Source organism: Osmerus eperlanus, chromosome 3 (genome assembly GCF_963692335.1).
Source record: "Osmerus eperlanus chromosome 3, fOsmEpe2.1, whole genome shotgun sequence".
NCBI lineage: Eukaryota > Metazoa > Chordata > Actinopteri > Osmeriformes > Osmeridae > Osmerus > Osmerus eperlanus.
This window is the reverse complement of record NC_085020.1, coordinates 5,299,250-5,318,493: the sequence shown is the minus strand read 5'-3', so window position 1 is coordinate 5,318,493 and position 19,244 is coordinate 5,299,250. Positions and strand designations below refer to the sequence as shown.

General features: G+C 45.2%; 1 protein-coding gene across 1 annotated transcript in view; it reads left to right on the top strand.

The window, feature by feature from the left end:
- Window positions 1-19,244, top strand: part of LOC134016979 (titin-like) — a 137,283-nt gene that overhangs the window by 114,927 nt on the left and 3,112 nt on the right. The window contains exons 193-216 of the mRNA XM_062456225.1: window positions 50-1,816; window positions 1,948-2,241; window positions 2,372-2,656; window positions 2,775-3,074; window positions 3,179-5,245; window positions 5,336-5,638; window positions 5,831-6,136; window positions 6,253-6,543; window positions 6,658-6,957; window positions 7,066-7,371; window positions 7,501-7,803; window positions 7,896-8,177; window positions 8,281-8,874; window positions 8,988-9,275; window positions 9,410-9,709; window positions 9,801-10,103; window positions 10,209-10,511; window positions 10,612-11,196; window positions 11,357-11,659; window positions 11,758-12,057; window positions 12,195-12,770; window positions 12,900-13,205; window positions 13,296-13,886; window positions 14,042-19,155. Of these exons, the coding sequence (XP_062312209.1) occupies window positions 50-1,816; window positions 1,948-2,241; window positions 2,372-2,656; window positions 2,775-3,074; window positions 3,179-5,245; window positions 5,336-5,638; window positions 5,831-6,136; window positions 6,253-6,543; window positions 6,658-6,957; window positions 7,066-7,371; window positions 7,501-7,803; window positions 7,896-8,177; window positions 8,281-8,874; window positions 8,988-9,275; window positions 9,410-9,709; window positions 9,801-10,103; window positions 10,209-10,511; window positions 10,612-11,196; window positions 11,357-11,659; window positions 11,758-12,057; window positions 12,195-12,770; window positions 12,900-13,205; window positions 13,296-13,886; window positions 14,042-19,155 (16,367 nt within the window). The remainder of the gene's footprint in view (window positions 1-49; window positions 1,817-1,947; window positions 2,242-2,371; window positions 2,657-2,774; window positions 3,075-3,178; window positions 5,246-5,335; window positions 5,639-5,830; window positions 6,137-6,252; window positions 6,544-6,657; window positions 6,958-7,065; window positions 7,372-7,500; window positions 7,804-7,895; window positions 8,178-8,280; window positions 8,875-8,987; window positions 9,276-9,409; window positions 9,710-9,800; window positions 10,104-10,208; window positions 10,512-10,611; window positions 11,197-11,356; window positions 11,660-11,757; window positions 12,058-12,194; window positions 12,771-12,899; window positions 13,206-13,295; window positions 13,887-14,041; window positions 19,156-19,244) is intronic.

Genomic DNA, 19,244 nt, shown 5'->3' with positions numbered 1-19,244 from the left:
GTTTCTTATGCTTATTTTATATCTGACATCCTTATCTTGTGTTTTACAGAGGAGGCTCAAGTTGATCCAGATGTTGCCATGAGAACTCATTACATTGTTAAAGCAGGAAAAGATGTGGAGATCATGGTTCCTCTTAAAGGCAGACCTGCACCTACGGCTTCATGGTCAAAGGGAGAAGATTGCCTTGACAGTGATCCCAAATATATAATTCACAACACCGACACAACATCAGTACTACATTTGTCTGAAGTAACCAGGAATGACACTGGAAAATATACAGTAAAGATTGAGAATGGCGTTGGAGAGCCCAAAACATTGACGTTGTCTGTGAAGGTTCAAGACTCACCATCTGCCTGCAGAAACCTAGTGTTGAAGGAAGTTACTCGTGGCAAAGTCACTCTTTGTTGGGAAGCCCCTCTACTTGATGGTGGTGCGGAAATTACCAACTACATTGTAGAGAAGAGAGACTCATCAAAAAGAGCTTACTCCAGTGTGACCAACAAATGCACAGATACAACATACACCATTGAAGATCTGTCAGAGAAGACATCCTTCTTCTTCCGTGTGTTAGCCGAGAATGAAAACGGTGCGGGCGATGCTTGCGATACAGCTGAACCAGTGAAAGCGACAGAAACTCCTGGTCCAATCAAAGAGCTGTCCATGAAGGACTCTTCAAAGACATCTGTCACACTACAGTGGGTGAAGCCTGACTATGATGGTGGCAGCATCATCAGTGACTATGTCATTGAGAAGAAACTCAAAGACGAAGAGGAATGGGCAGCAGCTGGCACCAGCAAACAATGTGAATGTGAGGTCAAAAAACTGAAAGAGCTCGCATATATGGACTTCAGAGTGTGTTCCAAAAATGAGAAAGGTCAGAGTGACTTTGTGGAAATTAAATCAATCCAGGTCAAAGACTTTATCATTACACCAGATGCCTGTCTTGATGACTATCCAGGTAGTCGTGTAAACGTTCGCTTGGGTCACAATGTGCATATTGAATTGCCATATAAGGGCAAACCCAAACCAAGTATTTACTGGCTAAAGGATAATCTGCCTCTCAAGGAGAGTGAGCAGGTGCGTTTCAAGAAAACAGAAAATAAAGCTATTCTCACGATCAAGAATGTGAAGAAAGACAATGAAGGTAAATACACATTAACCCTGGATAACAAGGTTAACAGGAAGTCCTTCCACATTCATGTCATCACTCTTGGACCACCATCCAAACCTATTGGACCCATTAACCTGGATGAGATTAGAGCAGAGAGCATCAGGATCTCCTGGGAGGAGCCAAACGATTATGGCGGTGGAGAAATAACATGCTACAGTGTGGAAAAACTCGACACCGCTCAGACAGCCTGGAAGATGGCTTGCTCCAGTGTGACTGATACGTCCTTCAACATACCCAATCTGATCAAAGGAACACAATATCAGTTCAGAGTGTGTGCTGAGAACAGGTTTGGAGTCAGTGAGCCACTCATATCTCAGACTGTCATTGCCAAACATCAATTCAGACCACCGGGCCCACCAGGAAAACCAGTGGTATACAATGTGACCAATGATGGCATGACTATTCAGTGGGAGACCCCCATCTATGATGGTGGCACACCCATCCAAGGCTACAACGTTGACAAGAAGGAGAAGAACAGCATTATGTGGCAGAAGGTCAACACAGTTCTGATTACTGAAAGAGACTACAGGATCCTTGGCCTTATTGAGGGTCTCGAGTATCAGTTCAGAGTCTATGCAAAGAATGATTCTGGACTCAGTCGTTTTAGTGACGAAAGCAACTACACCATGGCTGTCTCTCCTGTTGGTAAGTCCTAATTTAGACAAAAAATAGTGGAACATATACATATTCATTTTATCATTATGTATGTGTATTTGTCAGTATATGAAGAATATTCAATGTACTGAAATGTAAACCCAGTCCTGCTTCTGTTTCAGATGCCCCTGGCCAGCCTGACTACACTGATGTTACTAGTAATTCAGTGTCACTCAAATGGGATGCACCCAACCATGATGGCGGGAGCAAAATCACTGCCTACAATGTTGAGAAACGTCAAGGAAAGGGACGCTGGCTGAAGAGCAACTTCACAAATGTTCACGAGTGCAACTTCACAGTGGCTGGTTTGGCATGTAACGAACGCTATGAATTCAGAGTGATCGCAAGAAACGCAATAGGCACTGTGAGTCCACCTTCTCAGTCATCTGGCTACATTGTCGTCAGAGATGAAAGTGGTAAGTTAATACAGTATTTTGGTTTTAAACCATGCAAAAACTTTGCATGGTTTACTCTATAAAAAAATATTTTTCAATTAAACAACTTCTACCACTATTTCCTTACATTTATCCCTTGTTGTTTTTTCAGTTGCACCACAACTTGAGTTTGGACCTGAGTACTTTGAGGGTCTCACTGCCAAGGCAGGAGATAACATCAGACTTAAGGTTAGCATTACTGGACGCCCATCTCCCAAGGTTGTGTGGTACAGAGATGGTGTTGAGATTACCAAAAAGATGATGGACATCATTACAATCGCTGGATCAAGCACACTGTTTGTACGTGACGCTGACCGCAGTCACCGTGGTGTGTACACTGTGGAAGCCACCAACAGCTCTGGGGACAAGAAAGAGGACATTAATGTCCAAGTCCTGGGTACGTTTTTCTTCAATTTTGTAAGCATACAAACTGGACTATGATGTTTTCATGTCTTATTTCACACAGGGTAGCTTCCTTACATTACATCGTCTATTCTGCTCTCCCCGTGATTTAGATACACCTGGAGAGCCAGTGGGACCCATCACATTCTCCAATATCTCTGAAGGAAAAGTGACACTTTCCTGGAAGCCACCTGAGAATGATGGCTGCTCTGACATTACTCATTACATCATTGAGAAGCGCGAGACTTCAAAGATTTCATGGGCGCTTGTCACAGATCGTTGTGAGGACAGCACCTACAATGCATCCAAGCTGATCAAGACTAATGAGTACCAGTTCAGGGTTTCTGCAGTCAACAACGTTGGAGTAGGCAGACCTATAGAGTCCAGCCCCATTATTGCACAGATGCAATACAGTAAGTTTGAATGAAAATATTATTTTGACTTTAAAGCAACAATATTCAAGTTATTTTGTACCTCATAGTGTTGGCTGACAATGTTGTAATTGTGTTACCTATAGCTGTTCCAGATGCCCCTGGCACTCCTGACTCAACTGAAGTCACAGGTGAAAGTATCACACTGGCATGGACAACACCCACCTCAGATGGAGGAAATCCAATCCAAAGCTATATTGTGGAGAAACGTGAGAAGAAGACAGTTCGCTGGTCAAAGGTCAAGACCAAAAAGCCTATTGTGGAGACTGGTCACAAAGTAGTCAATTTGACTGAAGATATGGAGTACGAGTTCCGAGTGATGGCAGTGAACGACGCTGGAATTGGAGCTCCTAGCAACATATCCATGGCCATTAAAGCCAGTGAGCCCAGGGATATTCCATGCGCTCCATCTATAGTAAATGTAAGCGATTCTACAAATACATCCATCAGTCTGGAATGGACCAAGCCTGCGGATGACGGTGGCATGGAAATTCTGGGTTACATTATTGAAATGTGCAAAGGAGTCGAGGAGGAATGGCACAGAGTAAATGAAGAGCTCTGCGTTGAAACTATGTATGTCACAAGTGGTTTGGAGACTGGCGCAGAATACAAGTTCCGTGTTGCTGCTGTCAACCATATTGGTAGAGGAGAGGAACAAGAAATCCCTGAACCAGCACAGGCAGTGGACAGACAAACAGCACCTATTGTTGATATTGATGCCAGCTTCAAACAGACACACATTGTGAAGAATGGAGATACTGTCTGTCTCCAAGTAGCCTTCAGGGGTAAACCAACTCCCACAGCACAATGGGTTAAGGAGGATGGAGAGCTGGGAGTCATGACTGAAATCATTACAACAGAGAACACCAGTACTTTGACGATTGAGAACTGCACTAGATATGACTCTGGTAAATACACCATTACCCTTGAAAACAGTGGCGGCACTAAGGATATTACATTCACTGTGAAGGTGATGGACACCCCTGGACCTCCAGTATCTCTGATCTTCAAGGAAGTCTCCAGAGGATCTCTCACACTGGTCTGGGAACCTCCCACTAACGATGGCGGAGCCCGCATTCATCATTACATTGTGGAGAGGCGTGAGGCTAGCCGCCGTACCTGGCAACAGTCTGGAGGCAAGTGCACTCAGTTGATACTCAGAATAAGTGATCTGCTAGAGGGCGTCCCATACTTTTTCAGAGTCTCGGCAGAAAACCAGAATGGTATTGGTGAGGCTTATGAAAAGCCAGATCCAATTGTTGCCACTGCAGAACCTGCATCACCGAAGAGACTGGACATTCTGGACACCACTGATACTTCTGCAACCCTGGCTTGGTTGAAGCCTGAGCATGATGGTGGTAGTCGTATCCAGTGCTTTGTTGTTGAGGCCAAAGCTAAGGGCACAGATAACTGGATGGTTTGTAACAAAACCAAGAGTCTGAGCATGGTGATTGAGAATTTAGGTATGGGTGCAGAATATGAATTCCGTGTCAAAGCAAAGAATGAAGCAGGATTTAGTGAGCCAAAAGAAGCCATGGCTCCTGTTCTTATCAAAGAGCCACGAATTGAGCCTACCGCAGATCTCAGTGAAATCACTAACCAACTGATCACGTGTAAGAACAGTGGCACCTTCACCATTGATGTTCCCATCAGTGGCAGACCAGCTCCTAAAGTCATCTGGAAACTTGAGGAGATGAGGCTGAAGAATTCAGACAGGGTATCCATCACGACAACAAAGGAAAGGACAACAATATCAGTCAAAGAGGCCATGAGGGGTGATGGTGGTAAATACTTCCTCACCCTAGAGAATGTAGCAGGTACAAAGACTTTCACTGTGAATGTTAATGTCATTGGAAGACCTAGTCCTCCCACCGGGCCCATTGAGATCACAAACATCACTTCTGAGTCCTGTGTGCTGAACTGGGAAGAACCAGAGGATGACGGTGGAACCGATATCACAAACTACATTGTTGAAAAGCGTGAATCTGGCTCCACTGCCTGGCAGCTGATCAATTCCAGTGTGAAACGCACATCGCTGCATGTCTCACACTTGACCAAATACATGCAGTACACTTTCCGTGTCTGCGCTGAGAACAGATTTGGTGTAAGCAAGTCTACCGAGTCTGAGACGATTGTTGCTGAGCATCCATTTGGTGAGTGTAACTTTATTCTCTTCTATACTGTATAAATAGTTATGATTAAAAAAAGTTTGACCTAAAACAAGCTATTGATTTTCTTTACAGTGCCTCCTGGTCCACCAACAAGACCTGAGGTGTTTGGTGTGACATCTAACAGCATGAGCATCAAATGGGAGGAGCCCTTCCAAGATGGTGGCAGCAAAGTCACAGGCTACTGGATAGAGAAGAAGGAGAGAAACATTATCCTGTGGGTGAGGGAGAACAAGATCCCATGCTTCGAGTGCTACTACAAAGTAGAGGGGCTGGTAGAGGGCTTGGAGTACCAGTTCAGAATCTATGCAATGAATAGTGCTGGCCTGAGCAAAGCCAGTGAGGCATCGAAGAGAACAGTGGCTCAGAACCCAGTTGGTGAGTCCATTCAGATATATATAAATTGCACTTACATTTAGGAGTATGTCATTATTGTCTCAAATAAAGTATTCAGTTATTATTATTATAGCTCAAAAGTCATTTGAACACCCAAGTGCAAACAGTGCAGAAAATAAATGTGTCTGAAAGACAGTCTATTCTATTTCTAAATAATATTTCTATTGTCCCCAGACCCTCCTGGTAAACCAGAAGTTACAAATGTGTCAGGATCTACAGTGTCCATCAAATGGTCTACCCCTCTGAATGATGGTGGTTGTCCTATTGTCGGTTACATTGTTGAGCGTAAGCCGTACTCCATCACTGGAGAAGGCCGCTGGCTGAAGTGTAACTACACCAACGTGACAGATAATAACTTCACCATCACAGCCCTGGGAGAGGGAGAGGTCTATGAATTCCGTGTCATCGCTAAGAATGCTGGTCAAGTTTTCAGCATTCCGTCTGCGTCCACCGGCCCTGTGACATGCAAATCTGAATATGGTTAGATACAACTCAATTTGTGATCCCAAACCTTTGGGGGGGGGGGGGGGGGGGGGGATAAATGCCAAATGAAGTCAGTAATAATTTCCCTAAATGCCTTTCTTTTTCACTCACAGCTCCACCTAAGGCAGACTTGGACAGCAAGCTTCTGGCAGACACTGTTACTGTTAGAGCTGGCTCAGACCTAGTTTTGGATGCTGCTGTTGGTGGCAGACCTAATCCCAAAGCCTCATGGGCCAAGGGAGATAAGGATCTGGAGCTGTGCGAGAAGTACTGTCTGCAGTACACAAGTACCAGAGCAATGGCCATCATCAAGTTCTGTGATAGAGATGACACTGGAAAGTACATTCTCACTGTCAAGAATGCCAGTGGGGTCAAGACAGCAGAGGTTAATGTGAAAGTACTTGGTAAGTATTAAAATGGAGTTGAAAAAAGCAGACAAAAGACATAAAGAGTTAGCATAAAAAGATACGACATACAACTTGAATGAACATGATTAACCTGGTCCGTCCTGCTTCTAGATACACCTGGAGTTTGCGAGGGTGCGATTACCTTCAGCAAAATTACACAAGAGTCATGTACGCTGTCCTGGAAGCCGCCTCTTGAGGATGGTGGAGATGACGTGTCCCACTACATTGTTGAGAGACGCGACACCAACAGGCTCAATTGGGTGGTTATGGATGCTGAGTGCAAGGCATTGACCTGTGACATCACCAGACTGTTTAAGAACACAGAGTACCTCTTCCGTGTGAGAGGAGTCAACAAGTATGGCAGTGGTGTTCTTCTCCAGTCTGAGCTTGTCATTGCCAGAAACACATTCAGTAAGTCTAATTGTCTATCTACTTGAAAATTTGAGGCATCAAGAGCCACCTAATTTTTGTTTATTGCTGCTAAAATAGTTGACTAAAACGTATTCTGTCATATTGTAGCTGTGCCATCTCCACCGGGAGTACCCGAGATTCTAGCTGTTGGGAAGGACTTTGCTACCATTGAGTGGCTGAAATCAGAGAGCGATGGTGGTAGTGAGATCACCCATTACCTCGTCGAGAAGCATGAGAAAAAGAGTGCTAGGTGGATCAAGGTGAACAGAGATTCAGCGTTTCTGGACACATGCCTGAAGGTCTCAGGCCTCGTAGAGGGAAACACCTACCAGTTCCGCGTGACAGCCATAAACAAGGCTGGCGAGAGTGAACCTAGCGAGTTGTCTCTCTATGTTGTCTGCAGGGTGCCCACATGTAAGTTTCCATTACTAATGTACAAAGAATTGTTGCTGGAATATGAGTCCTAACTGTAGTCCTTGTTCCCTTGAGAAGAATGAGTATTGACTTTGTGCAAAGTATTTACTTTGTGCTTGCATCCATCAGGTACCCCTGCTCCTCCATCAATCCCCCGCATCACAGACACCACCAAGGACAGCATCAGCTTAGCCTGGTCCCGACCAGTTGAGGACGGAGGCGCCGATGTCCTAGGCTATCTTCTGGAGAAGCAGGAAGAGGGAGCTGAGGAATGGACCAAGGTCCATGAGAAGACTCTGCGAGGCACAGAACATGTTGCTACCAGTCTCACAACTGGAAAGAAATACTGTTTCAGAGTTGCTGGAGTCAATGTCAATGGAACTGGAGACTTCAGTGAACCCTGTGCAGAGACAGAGGCAACTGAGAGAATTGGTGAGTTTAATTGTTAAAATTAAAATTCATGTAAATTTAAAAAATCAAACAGTGTGGATGTGGGATGGTTAACTGTATGTTTTGTCTTATAGAAACACCTGACCTGGAGATGCATGATGATCTCAAAAAGACCATCTGCCTGAGAGCAGGAGGCATCCTCAAATTATGTGTTAATGTAACTGGAAGACCCATTCCTTCCATCACCTGGAGCAAGCCAGATGTTGACCTCCATAACCGTGGTTTCATTGAAGTCACAAATTCCTCTACAACTCTCATTATTGACAAAGTGCATCGCTATGATGCAGGCAAATACACCATTGATGCAGAGAATCAGTCTGGCAAGACGTCTGCTACTATTGTTGTCAAAATCTATGGTGAGACTTGTCATGCTCTATATATTCTGTGAATATTGATATTTTAGTATATATGGATCAGTAGTGGACAGATTATTAACTGTAAATCTGCTCTCCTATTCAGATACTCCCGGTCCAACAGGACCAATTAAGATCAAGGAGCTCACAAATGAGTCTGCCCTCATTGCATGGGATCCCCCAACTGTGGATGGTGGGGCTCCAGTGAACAACTACATCATTGAGAGGCGTGAAGCATCAATGAGAGCCTACAAAACAGTGACATCCAAGTGCAGCAAGACATCCTATAAGATCACTGGACTCATGGAGGGACTGATGTATTACTTCAGAGTCTTACCAGAGAATCTGTATGGAGTGGGAGAGCCATGTGAAACCCCTGACGTTGTGTTAGCATGTGAAGTACCCCTGCCTCCAAGCAAATTAGAGATGGTGGATGTCACCAAGTCCTCAGTAACACTTGGATGGGAGAAACCAGAGCATGATGGTGGCAGCAGACTCACAGCCTATGTCATTGAAGCCTGCAAATTTGGCACTGACAAATGGATGAAGGTGGCAACCCTGAAGACAACTGAATTTGAGTACACTATTACCTCTCTGAATGAGAATGAACAGTACCTGTTCAGAATCAGAGCTGTTAACAGCAGGGGACCTAGTGAGCCGAAGGAGATTGTAACAGCTGTTACAGTCCAAGAACAACGGGGTATAGTTTTCAATACAAACATATGCATATAAATGAATACAAATGAATCCTAATAAAGAATATTAATGCATTTTAAAGCCACGTGTCTACATAACATGTTTTCTCTTTCACAGTTCTACCCAAGGTTGATTTCTCGAGCATTCCTCAGAAGGTTGTCAATGTTCGGGCTGGAAAACCACTTGAGCTGGACTTGCCAATCATTGGAAGACCCCCACCCGTTTGCTCATGGTACTTTGCAGACAACAAGATGAAAGTCACTGACCGTGTTAAGATTCAAAGCACCGGAAAGTTCTCTAAGTTGACTGTGCTTAATACAACCATTGATGACACTGGCGAATATAATCTGGAAATAAAGAACATCACTGGAGTCATCACAGAAACTATCAAAGTCATTATTCTTGGTAAGTACCTTTACAAGATAGCAATAATGAAATACATTTGCATAGCAGTTGGAGAGGGGAGGAGCATTACAGAATAACTTCATAATACTATAACGTAATGCTGCAATGTTCTTCATTGTGCTTCTATTTTCTAGACAAACCTGATGAACCTAAGGGACCAATCAGGTTTGATGAGATTGATGCAACCTCAGTGACATGCAGTTGGGATCCTCCGGAGAGGGATGGAGGCGCTCCAATCAGTGGCTACGCTGTTGAGCAACGTGATGCTCATCGTCCTGGATGGGTTCCAGTCTGTGATTCTGTTAGCAGGCCCCAGTATAAGTTCGAAAAACTCACAGAGGGCGATGAATATGTGTTCCGTGCAGCCGCGATCAATCGCTTTGGCACTGGATCATTCTTTCAATCCGAGATTGCTGTATGCAAGAGTGCAACGAGTAAGAACCGTGATATTACCTCATTTTATTTATACATTTGGTTGTTATTCAAACTGGAGAGTGACAAAAATGTTTACTTTCTTGTCTACAGACATTCCTGGACCTCCTGGCAGGCCAACAGTGTTTGATGTGTCTCGTGATGGCATGACCGTAGCATGGCTCCAACCAGAGGAAGATGGTGGATCAGAAGTGTCCGGATATATCATTGAACGCAAGGAGGTCAGGTCTGACAGATGGGTGCGTGCCAACAAGAACCCAGTAACAATGACCCGATACAGATCTACAGATCTGATCGAAGGCCTGGAGTATGAACACAGAGTCACAGCCATAAATGCCAGAGGAGTTGGCAAACCCAGCCTTGTCTCAAAACCAGCAGTGGCAACTGACCCCATTGGTAAGAAGATACAATTAATGAACAATTGTACAGCTTCTAAAACAAACAATTAACTAAGCTACTAATTATATAATCAAATAAATTCATAATTTTTTACTATCACAGATCCACCTGGCTCACCCCAGAACCCCAGAATCACAGATACCACAAAGTCCTCTGTGTCTCTGGCCTGGAGTCCACCTGATGATGAGGGAGATGCCAAGGTTTCAGGCTACCTGATTGAGATGCAGAAGGTCGGCCAGATGAGCTGGATTAAATGCAATACAACTCCTTCTCTGATCTGTGAATATACACTGACAAAAATGCCCCAAGGAGAAGAATTCAAGTTCCGTGTATTGGCCTGCAATGCCGGCGGATCTGGAGAGCCCGCTGAAGTACCAGGAACCATCAAAATCACAGAGATGCTTGGTGAGAACATATGCAGAAAATACAGCATGGCTTTAGACATCTATTTTCTTCATGTTATTTGGGAAAGTTGCTCTTCTAACCATTTTTTTTGTTGTTGCAGAATCTCCTGATTATGACCTGGAGCTTAAATACAAGGCTGTATATGTGGTCAGACATGGAGGAGTTGTCAGACTCTCTGTGCCTGTCAAGGGTAAACCAGTCCCTACATGCAAGTGGACCAAGGATGGCTCGGATGTTGCTGAGAAGGCCATGCTTGTTTCTTCTGAAGACGTCACTGAGCTTGTGATCAAGGATGCAGAGAGGAGCGACTCAGGTGTCTATGAGCTTAAGTTGGAGAACAGGGTTGGGAAGAAGGTTGCTCACATCAAGGTGAACGTCATCGGCCGCCCTAGCGCTCCTGAAGGCCCGCTCAAATTTGATGACATTCAAGCCAACTCTGTCAGAGTTAGCTGGACAACCCCCAAAGACAACGGTGGAACAGATATCTTAGGATACATTGTTGAGAGACGTGAGTCTTCCAGAGTGGCATGGTACACCGTGGATACCAGGGTGGTCGACACACAGCTGTTGGTCAAGGGACTGCAGGAAGGTGTTAAGTATCACTTCAAGGTGACAGCAGAGAACCAGTATGGTATCAGTGAATCTTTGAAGTCAGACGAACCTATCATACCAAAGACTCCATTGTGTGAGTATTTCTTTCACAGCATTTATCAGTTCTTTATTCAGTATTGGCAATACACACTGTCAAATGTATAGCCCACCTTCTAAACAATGGGGAGTAAGAATATGTAGGAAGGAATAAAGGCTACCTTTATGCTAACGGTGCTATTTTCTACTATAAACAGGTCCTCCTGAATCCTCAAGCACTCCACCAGAGATCATGGATGTCACAAAGAACTCAGTTGCTCTCTCCTGGTCCAGGCCAAAGGATGATGGTGGTTCTGGCATCACTGGGTACATTGTTGAATACAAAGAAGTGTCCTCTGAGACCTGGGTTCGTCACGAGACCAAAGTTGTCTCGACCATGTTCACTGTGCCTCGTCTTACTCCTGACGCTGAGTACCAGTTCCGCGTCATTGCTGTCAATGTCATTGGACAGAGTGAAGCCGGACCTGCATCTGATCCAGTCACATGCAAAGATCCATTTGGTGAGTTACCGCGTACAAACTTTAAGTGTGATCATTTTTGTGTTTAAATAGACATTGCGCTACAGTGCCTTTACACTTTCCTCTGTGTATTTTTCTAGACAAACCAAGTCAACCCGGTGAGATCGACACAGTCAGTGTTGCAAACAACAACATTGCCATCCGCTGGAAGGTGCCAGAATGTAATGGTGGAAAAGAGATCCTGGGTTACTGGGTGGAGTACAGGAAGTCTACAGAGAGCACATGGAAGAAGTGCAACAAACAGCGTCTGAAGGAGAAAGAGTTCACAATGGTTGGTCTTGCCGAGGCCACTGAGTATGAGTTCAGAGTGTTTGCTGAAAATGAAACCGGAATCAGCCGACCACGCAGAACAGCTACATGCATCAAAACTAAACTCAGTGGTACGTAACACATGATAATATGCACAGCAATTTGTGTAACTGTTAATGTATTGCTGAATATTAATTATATTGAATGAATGCATCATTTGCATTATATTGAATTCCACTAACACTTATACACCACTCTCTGTCAACAGTTGGAACTCAACCAAGCCTTAGGAAAGAAATGGATGAAGTAACAACAAAACTTGGACAACCAGCAGTTATGAAATGCCAGATTATTGGTAGGCCCGTTCCTGAGATCAAATGGTACAAGGCCGGTAAGGAGATCATAGAGTCTCGTAAATATGAGATGAGCTCTGATGGTCGCAACCACTCCCTGAGTATAATGACAGACCAGCAAGAGGATGAGGGTGAATACACATGCAAGGCTTTCAATGATGCAGGTGAGGCAGAGACCACTGGTACTCTGGTGCTGGAGGCCGCTCCTCAGTTCCACCCTGACTTCCCATTGAAGAACACATACCATGCAGGTTGTGGCACTACTTTGCGCCTGCATGTTGTCTACATCGGACGCCCTGAGCCAAAGATCATGTGGCTCCATGGAGCTTCTACTGTAGAGCCATCTGAGAACATAAGCATTGAGAACACAGAGCACTACACTCACCTGGTGATCAAGAATGTTGAACGCAGGGTACATGGAGGAAAATACAGAGTCAGACTGCACAACCACTTTGGCAGAACTGACACTGCAATCAATGTTGAAATCCAAGGTATGTTTATTTGCGGATTTAAAAAACACTTCAACAAACATTCATAGGCGATGTTTGTGCAATACGTATAAGAAAATATCTTGGTCCAATCCAGTGTATAAACCAGCCTTATTCTTCTGCACATTTCAGATAAACCGTCAATGCCTGAAGGTCCTATTGTGCTTGATGCTCTGCTGAAGAACTCAGTAATCATCAGCTGGAAGCCACCAAAGGATGACGGTGGATCAATGATCACCAACTACCTTGTTGAGAAGCGTGAGGACAAGGAAGAGGCACAGTGGGAACTGGTGTCATCATCTATCACTGCCACCAACTGCCGTGTACCCAACCTGGTTGATAGCGCTGGCTACTTCTTCCGCGTCTATGCTCAGAATCGTTATGGAAATAGTGAGCCATTAGAACTATCTGCTCCTATCCTCATCAAGAGCCAGCTGGGTATGTTGACCGTAACATTCCAAATAACATTTAGAAGCACAACTAAAAGAAAAGGATTGTGATTTCTAACTGAATTCCTCTTCTCCACAGCTAAACCTAGTCCACCACTCCTGCCGGTTGTCTCCGGAGTGACCAAAGTCTCATGTGTTGTCGCTTGGAAACCTCCTCTCTCTGATGGTGGCTCTAAAATCAAGAGTTACTGCATTGAGAAAAAGGAGAAGAAGGGTGAATGGACACCTGTTACCACTGATGAAATCCACCAAACCGTCTTCTCCGTCAAACGCCTTGTGGAGGGCTCAGAGTACATCTTCCGCATTAAGTGTGAGAATCTCGGCGGTGAGAGTGACTGGAGTGAAGAGTCTGCACCCATCATTCCAAAGACAGCTGTTGACGTCCGTGCTCCCGCCTTCAAAGAAGAGCTGAGAAGCATGAGTGTCAAATATAAGAGCAATGCTACCTTTGTTTGTAAGATTATAGGACAACCTAAGCCTGTGATCAAATGGTTCAAACGTGGTAAGGAGATCCAGTCTGATGGAAAGAAACTCAAAGTACAAGAATTCAAGGGAGGCTATCACCAGCTGGTGATTGCTGATGCTGAAGAGGATGACTCCACTGTATACCAGATCAGAGCAACAAACCAGGGAGGATCTATCTCATCCACTGTCTCTCTTGATGTTGAAGGTGAGCAAACAATTTACTGTGGCATTAAAACATCTTTGACACTTTACATATTTAGGCTTACAATAATACAGGACACTAATCTTGTAAGTTGCATTTCTATTTGGTCATAATACTACTTTCTCTTGACACTAAATAAATGAAACATTTTTTTCTAGTTCCTGCCAAGATTAACCTGCCCAAAAACCTTAAGGATAAGGAGGCCATCCCTGCCCTGCGTGGAGAGTTGGTAAACATCAAGATTCCTTTCAGTGGCAAACCAGACCCTGTCATCACATGGCAGAAGGGACAAGACCTCATTGACAACAATGGATACTATCAAGTTATTGTCACTAGATCATTCACATCACTGGTGTTCCCTAACGGTGTGGATAGGAAGGATGCTGGGTTCTACATTGTTTGTGCCAAGAACAGATTTGGCATTGACCAACAGACAGTTGAACTGGATGTTGCAGATGTTCCAGATCCACCACGTGGTCTCAAAGCCAGTGATGTCTCAAGAGACTCAGTGTCTCTGAGTTGGGTTGACCCAGCAAGTGATGGTGGCAGTAGAGTAACTAGCTACATCATAGAGAAGTGCCCTACAACAGCTGACAGATGGGAACGTGTTGCCCAGGCCCGCGATACTCACTACACTGTTGTCAACCTGTTTGGAGGAACTAGTTATCAGTTCAGAGTCATTGCCGAGAATAAGTTTGGCCAGAGTTCCCCATCAGAGCCAAGCTGTCCGGTTATGACAAAGGAAGACAAATCAAGAGTCCTCAGCTATGACAAGGAGGTTGATGATTCAGGATATGTTTCAAGAGGCAAAGCTCCTCATTCCAATGCTAAGGATGTGCATGAAAAATACATGATTGCTGAGGAGCTGGGAAGAGGACAGTTTGGTATTGTTCACCGCTGTGTTGAGACCAGCTCTCAGAAGACATACATGGCCAAATATGTTAAGGTGAAGGGAGCAGATCAAGCAATTATCAAAAAAGAAATTGCTACACTGAATGTGGCAAAGCACAATAGTTTCCTGTGCCTCCATGAATCATTTGATAGCCCTGAAGAATTAGTCATGATCTATGACTTCATCTCAGGTGTTGACATATTCGAACGCCTTGGAACCGCCGACTTTGAGCTTACAGAGCGTGAAATTGTCAACTACATCAGACAAATATGTGAAGCTCTCGAGTTCTTGCACAGTGCAAGTTATGGTCACTTTGACATCAAACCTGAGAACATAGTGTACACTACAAGGAAAAGCACTAACATTAAGATCATTGAATTGGGACAGGCCAGACACTTGACACCAGGAGAACAGATCAAGGTGCAGTACACAACGGCCGAGTATGCAGCTCCTGAAATCCACCAGACCGATATGGTCAGCACCGTCACTGACATGTGGTCAGTTGGTGTCCTTGCATACATCCTTCTTAGTGGACTCAACCCCTTCACTGCTGAAACTAACCAGCAAATGATTGACAGCATTTCAAATGCCGAGTACAATTACGAAGATGAAGCCTTTAAACAGGTCAGTGTTGAATCATTAGATTTCACAGACCGCCTTCTCACAAAGGAACGTAAACATCGTATGACAGCTGCTGAAGCTTTAGGCCATCCTTGGCTGACAATGCAGCCGGAACAACTCAGCGGAAGAATCATTCCGACCACTAGGCACAAGAGATATTACCAGGCCTTGGTAAAGAAAGAATGGAGCACTGTTGTCTCAGGTGCTCGCATTGCCGGCGGTGGAGCTATCAGACCCCAGAGAGGTGTCTCTGTTGCCAAAGTGAAGATCGCACCATTTGAACATGGCCCAGTGGCTGGGCAGATTGGTCATGTTGTCGTGGATGAGAAAGAAAATATCAAGTTTATTTGCAACATTGAGAACTATGACAGCACCACAGAGGTCACATGGTACTGTGGTGTTAGACAGCTGGAGGCAGGTACCAAGTATGAAATTGAATATGAAGATGGGCTGGCAACTATAACTATAAATGGGGTCACCAGAGCTGATGATGGCACCTACAGATGCAAGATTGTCAATGAGTATGGTGAGGACAGTGGCTACGCTGAACTCTTTGTCAATGGAGTTAGGTCATATCGTGACCACTTCACAACGCGTGTGGTGAAGAAGGTGAAACGCAGAGTGGACACAGCTAGACTGCTCCAGAAACCACCTGAGTTCACCCTGCCTCTGTTTAACCGCACAGCTTACATTGGAGAAGATATCCGCTTCGGTGTCACCATCACTGTGCACCCTGAGCCACGTGTAATGTGGCTGAAATCTGGCCAGAAGCTCATTCCTGGTGATGATGACAAAAAGTACACTTTCCTCACCGACAAGGGTCTTTATCAGTTAGTGATTCACAACCTGGAGTCTGATGACGAGGCAGAGTACAGCGTCGTGGCTCGTAACAGGTATGGCGATGACAGCTGTAAGGCTCGTCTCACTTTGACTCCCCGTCCTGCACCAGCAGACAACACCTTGAGGCCCATGTTCAAACGCCTGCTTGCTAATGTCGAGTGCAGAGAAGGCCAGAATGCGCGATTTGAGATCAGAGTGTCAGGACTCCCAACACTGAAGTGGGAGAAGGATGGCATGCCATTGGCATTTGGTCCATCAATTGAAATTGTTCATGAAGGCCTGGACTACTTTGTCCTTCATGTGAAAGACACTCTACTTGAAGATTCAGGCGTATATAGAGTTACAGCAACCAACTCTGCTGGATCTGCCAGTTGCCAAGCCACCCTAAAGGTAGAGCGGTCCACCCATGTTAAGAAAGAGTATGTGAGTGAAAGGGACAAAAAGAAACAAGCTGAAAAAGAACAAATGGACAAAAAAGTAAGGATATCACAGATCCTTTCTGGTACCGAGGTCATGGCTCTTCCCCCACTGGCACAGCAAGCTATAAGAGAGGCATCCACAATGTTTAAACCTGCTGTGACAACAAAGAAGGGTGAGAAGACGGAGGCTGAAGTACAAAAAGAAAAAGAGGAAAGGAAGAAGAGGGCGGATGAGAAGAGGCTGCGCATGCCGTACGACGTTCCCCCGCCTCGTGTTGTGGGGCCCACAGCGCTCGAGGAGGATATGGAAATCAAACACTTTGTTCCCTTCTCTGATATGAAATGGTACAAGAAGCTCCGGGACCAGTATGAGTTCCCTGAGCCTATGGACAAGATCAAACAGAAGAGGATGAAACGTATCCGTCTGTCAAGGTGGGAACAGTTCTATGAGGTGCCTCTGCCAAGGATTAAAACCCAGTACAAACATAAATGGCGCCTTCCAGCAGTGACACAGGATGACCTGGAGACAGTGAGGCCTGCAAGGCACCGCACTCCTTCCCCTGACCTGGAGGCCTACCAAAGAATAAGGAGGAGGTCTCTTGGGGATCTCTCAGATGAGGAGCTCCTCCTGCCTGTTGATGAGTATCTCTCCATGAAGCAAACAGAGGAGCAGAGACTCCGTCTGGAGGAAGAACTGGAGCTTGGCTTCTCTGCCTCCCCACCCAGCCTTAGCCCTGTGCGCTTTGAGCTGTCTTCACTTCGCCATACATCTCCAAGGCGCGCGACATACACTGAAGAAGAGGAAGGTGAAGAGGTTCAGAGGTACGACTCCTATCGTATTCCATCCAAGTATGAGGCAGGGCCAAGTTTCCTCAACCTTCGCCAGCGCCATGACAAGGCCACACACAGACCTCCAAGACAGAAGCAAAAAGTGTATGAAGAGAGAGAAGACGAAGAGATGCTGAGACCTGTCAAAACAACACAGAGAATCACCTCTTATAAAAGTCAGTTGAAACAGATGGAGTTTGAGGAAAAAACAAGAGTTACAAGAAAAGAGAAAACAACTGTTCACGTGTCAAGTGTGACTGAAGGTTCTTTAATGGAGACATCTGAGCATCTTCCTGCCTCATTTACTCCTTCATATGTTCCCATGGCACGCCCTGCAGTCAAAAAGACAGCATCTGCAGAGGCTAAACCTGAGAGAAAGAGATCCCCAACCCCTGAAAAGCCCCGTCATAAATCCCCAAGTTCCACTGCCTCACATGATGTCACCTTATCTAAAATTGATTTCATGTCCAGATATGAGGCGAGAAAGGCAGTTCTGAGATCCGAGAGAAAGTCAACAGAGAGTACATTTGAGGTTGTCACTCAGCAGCCTTTCAGCCTTGATCACGTGCCACGTGTAACCGTCAGAATGCGTTCTCACCGTGTGCCATTTGGCCAGAGCACCAAATTCACTCTAAATGTCCAATCAAAGCCTGTGGCTGATATCAAGTGGTACCATAATGGAATACAGATCCACGAGAGCAAGAAGTACCAAATTTCTAATTTGAGCGGAGTCCTGTCTCTTCAGATAATGGACTGCCAGACAGAGGATAGTGGTACTTACCGTGTTGTGTGCACCAACGCAAAGGGCGAAGCGTCTGACTATGCAACTCTGGATGTGGCTGGAGGAGGGTTCTCTACCTATGCCTCACGTCGACAAGATGAGGAGCCCCCATCCGCATATGTCCCGGAGATGACCAAGACAGAAGTCTACCACGTGTCCTCCAAAACAACTTCCTCCACTGAGAAACATGAGAAAGTGGAAGCTTTACAAATGAAAACTGAGGAGAAGAAAGTAACTAAGGAGAAGAAAGTAACCGAGGAGAAGAAAGTAACTGTGGAGAAGAAAATTGAAATTAAGAAATTTTCACCTACAATCATTTTGAGACCCCAGTCCCTGACTGTGTCTGAAGGTGAGATTGCTAGATTCGTGGCTGAGGCTAATGGAGAACCAATGCCCAGCGTTACCTGGCTGCATGAAGGACAGGTTGTTACCTCCACACAGCGCCACCATGTAACCTCAGCACAAAATGTTAATCTTGAGTCTACTTTCGAGATCAGTTCAGTGGAGCTTTCAGATGAAGGCAACTACTTGGTAGTGTTTGAGAACTCAGACGGCAGAGAGGTGGCCCACTTCACCCTCACCATTCGTCGCAGAGAGTCTAAAGAGAAGGTGGTGGCCTCTCCTCCCAGAGTGACCTCACCAGAACCCCGAGTTAAATCTCCTCCAGGGGTCAAGTCCCCCAAAAGAATCAAGTCTCCAATCAGTTCGCCCCCAAGAGTCAAGTCGCCACCCACAGTGAAGTCACCCACCAAGATGGAGGTGCAGAAAGCCAAGCCTTCCATTTCAGTGGACCTGCATGACATCACAGCAGCTTCTGACTCTATCATCAAGCTGACAGTGAAAGTAGCAGGACATCCAAAACCAGCATTTTCTTGGATGAAGGATGGAAAGGTAGCTTTTAGTCCACATTTAAATTCACTGTACAATAGTATAATTGCATGGCCAGCATATGTGCTGATAACAAATTATCTAACTAAATG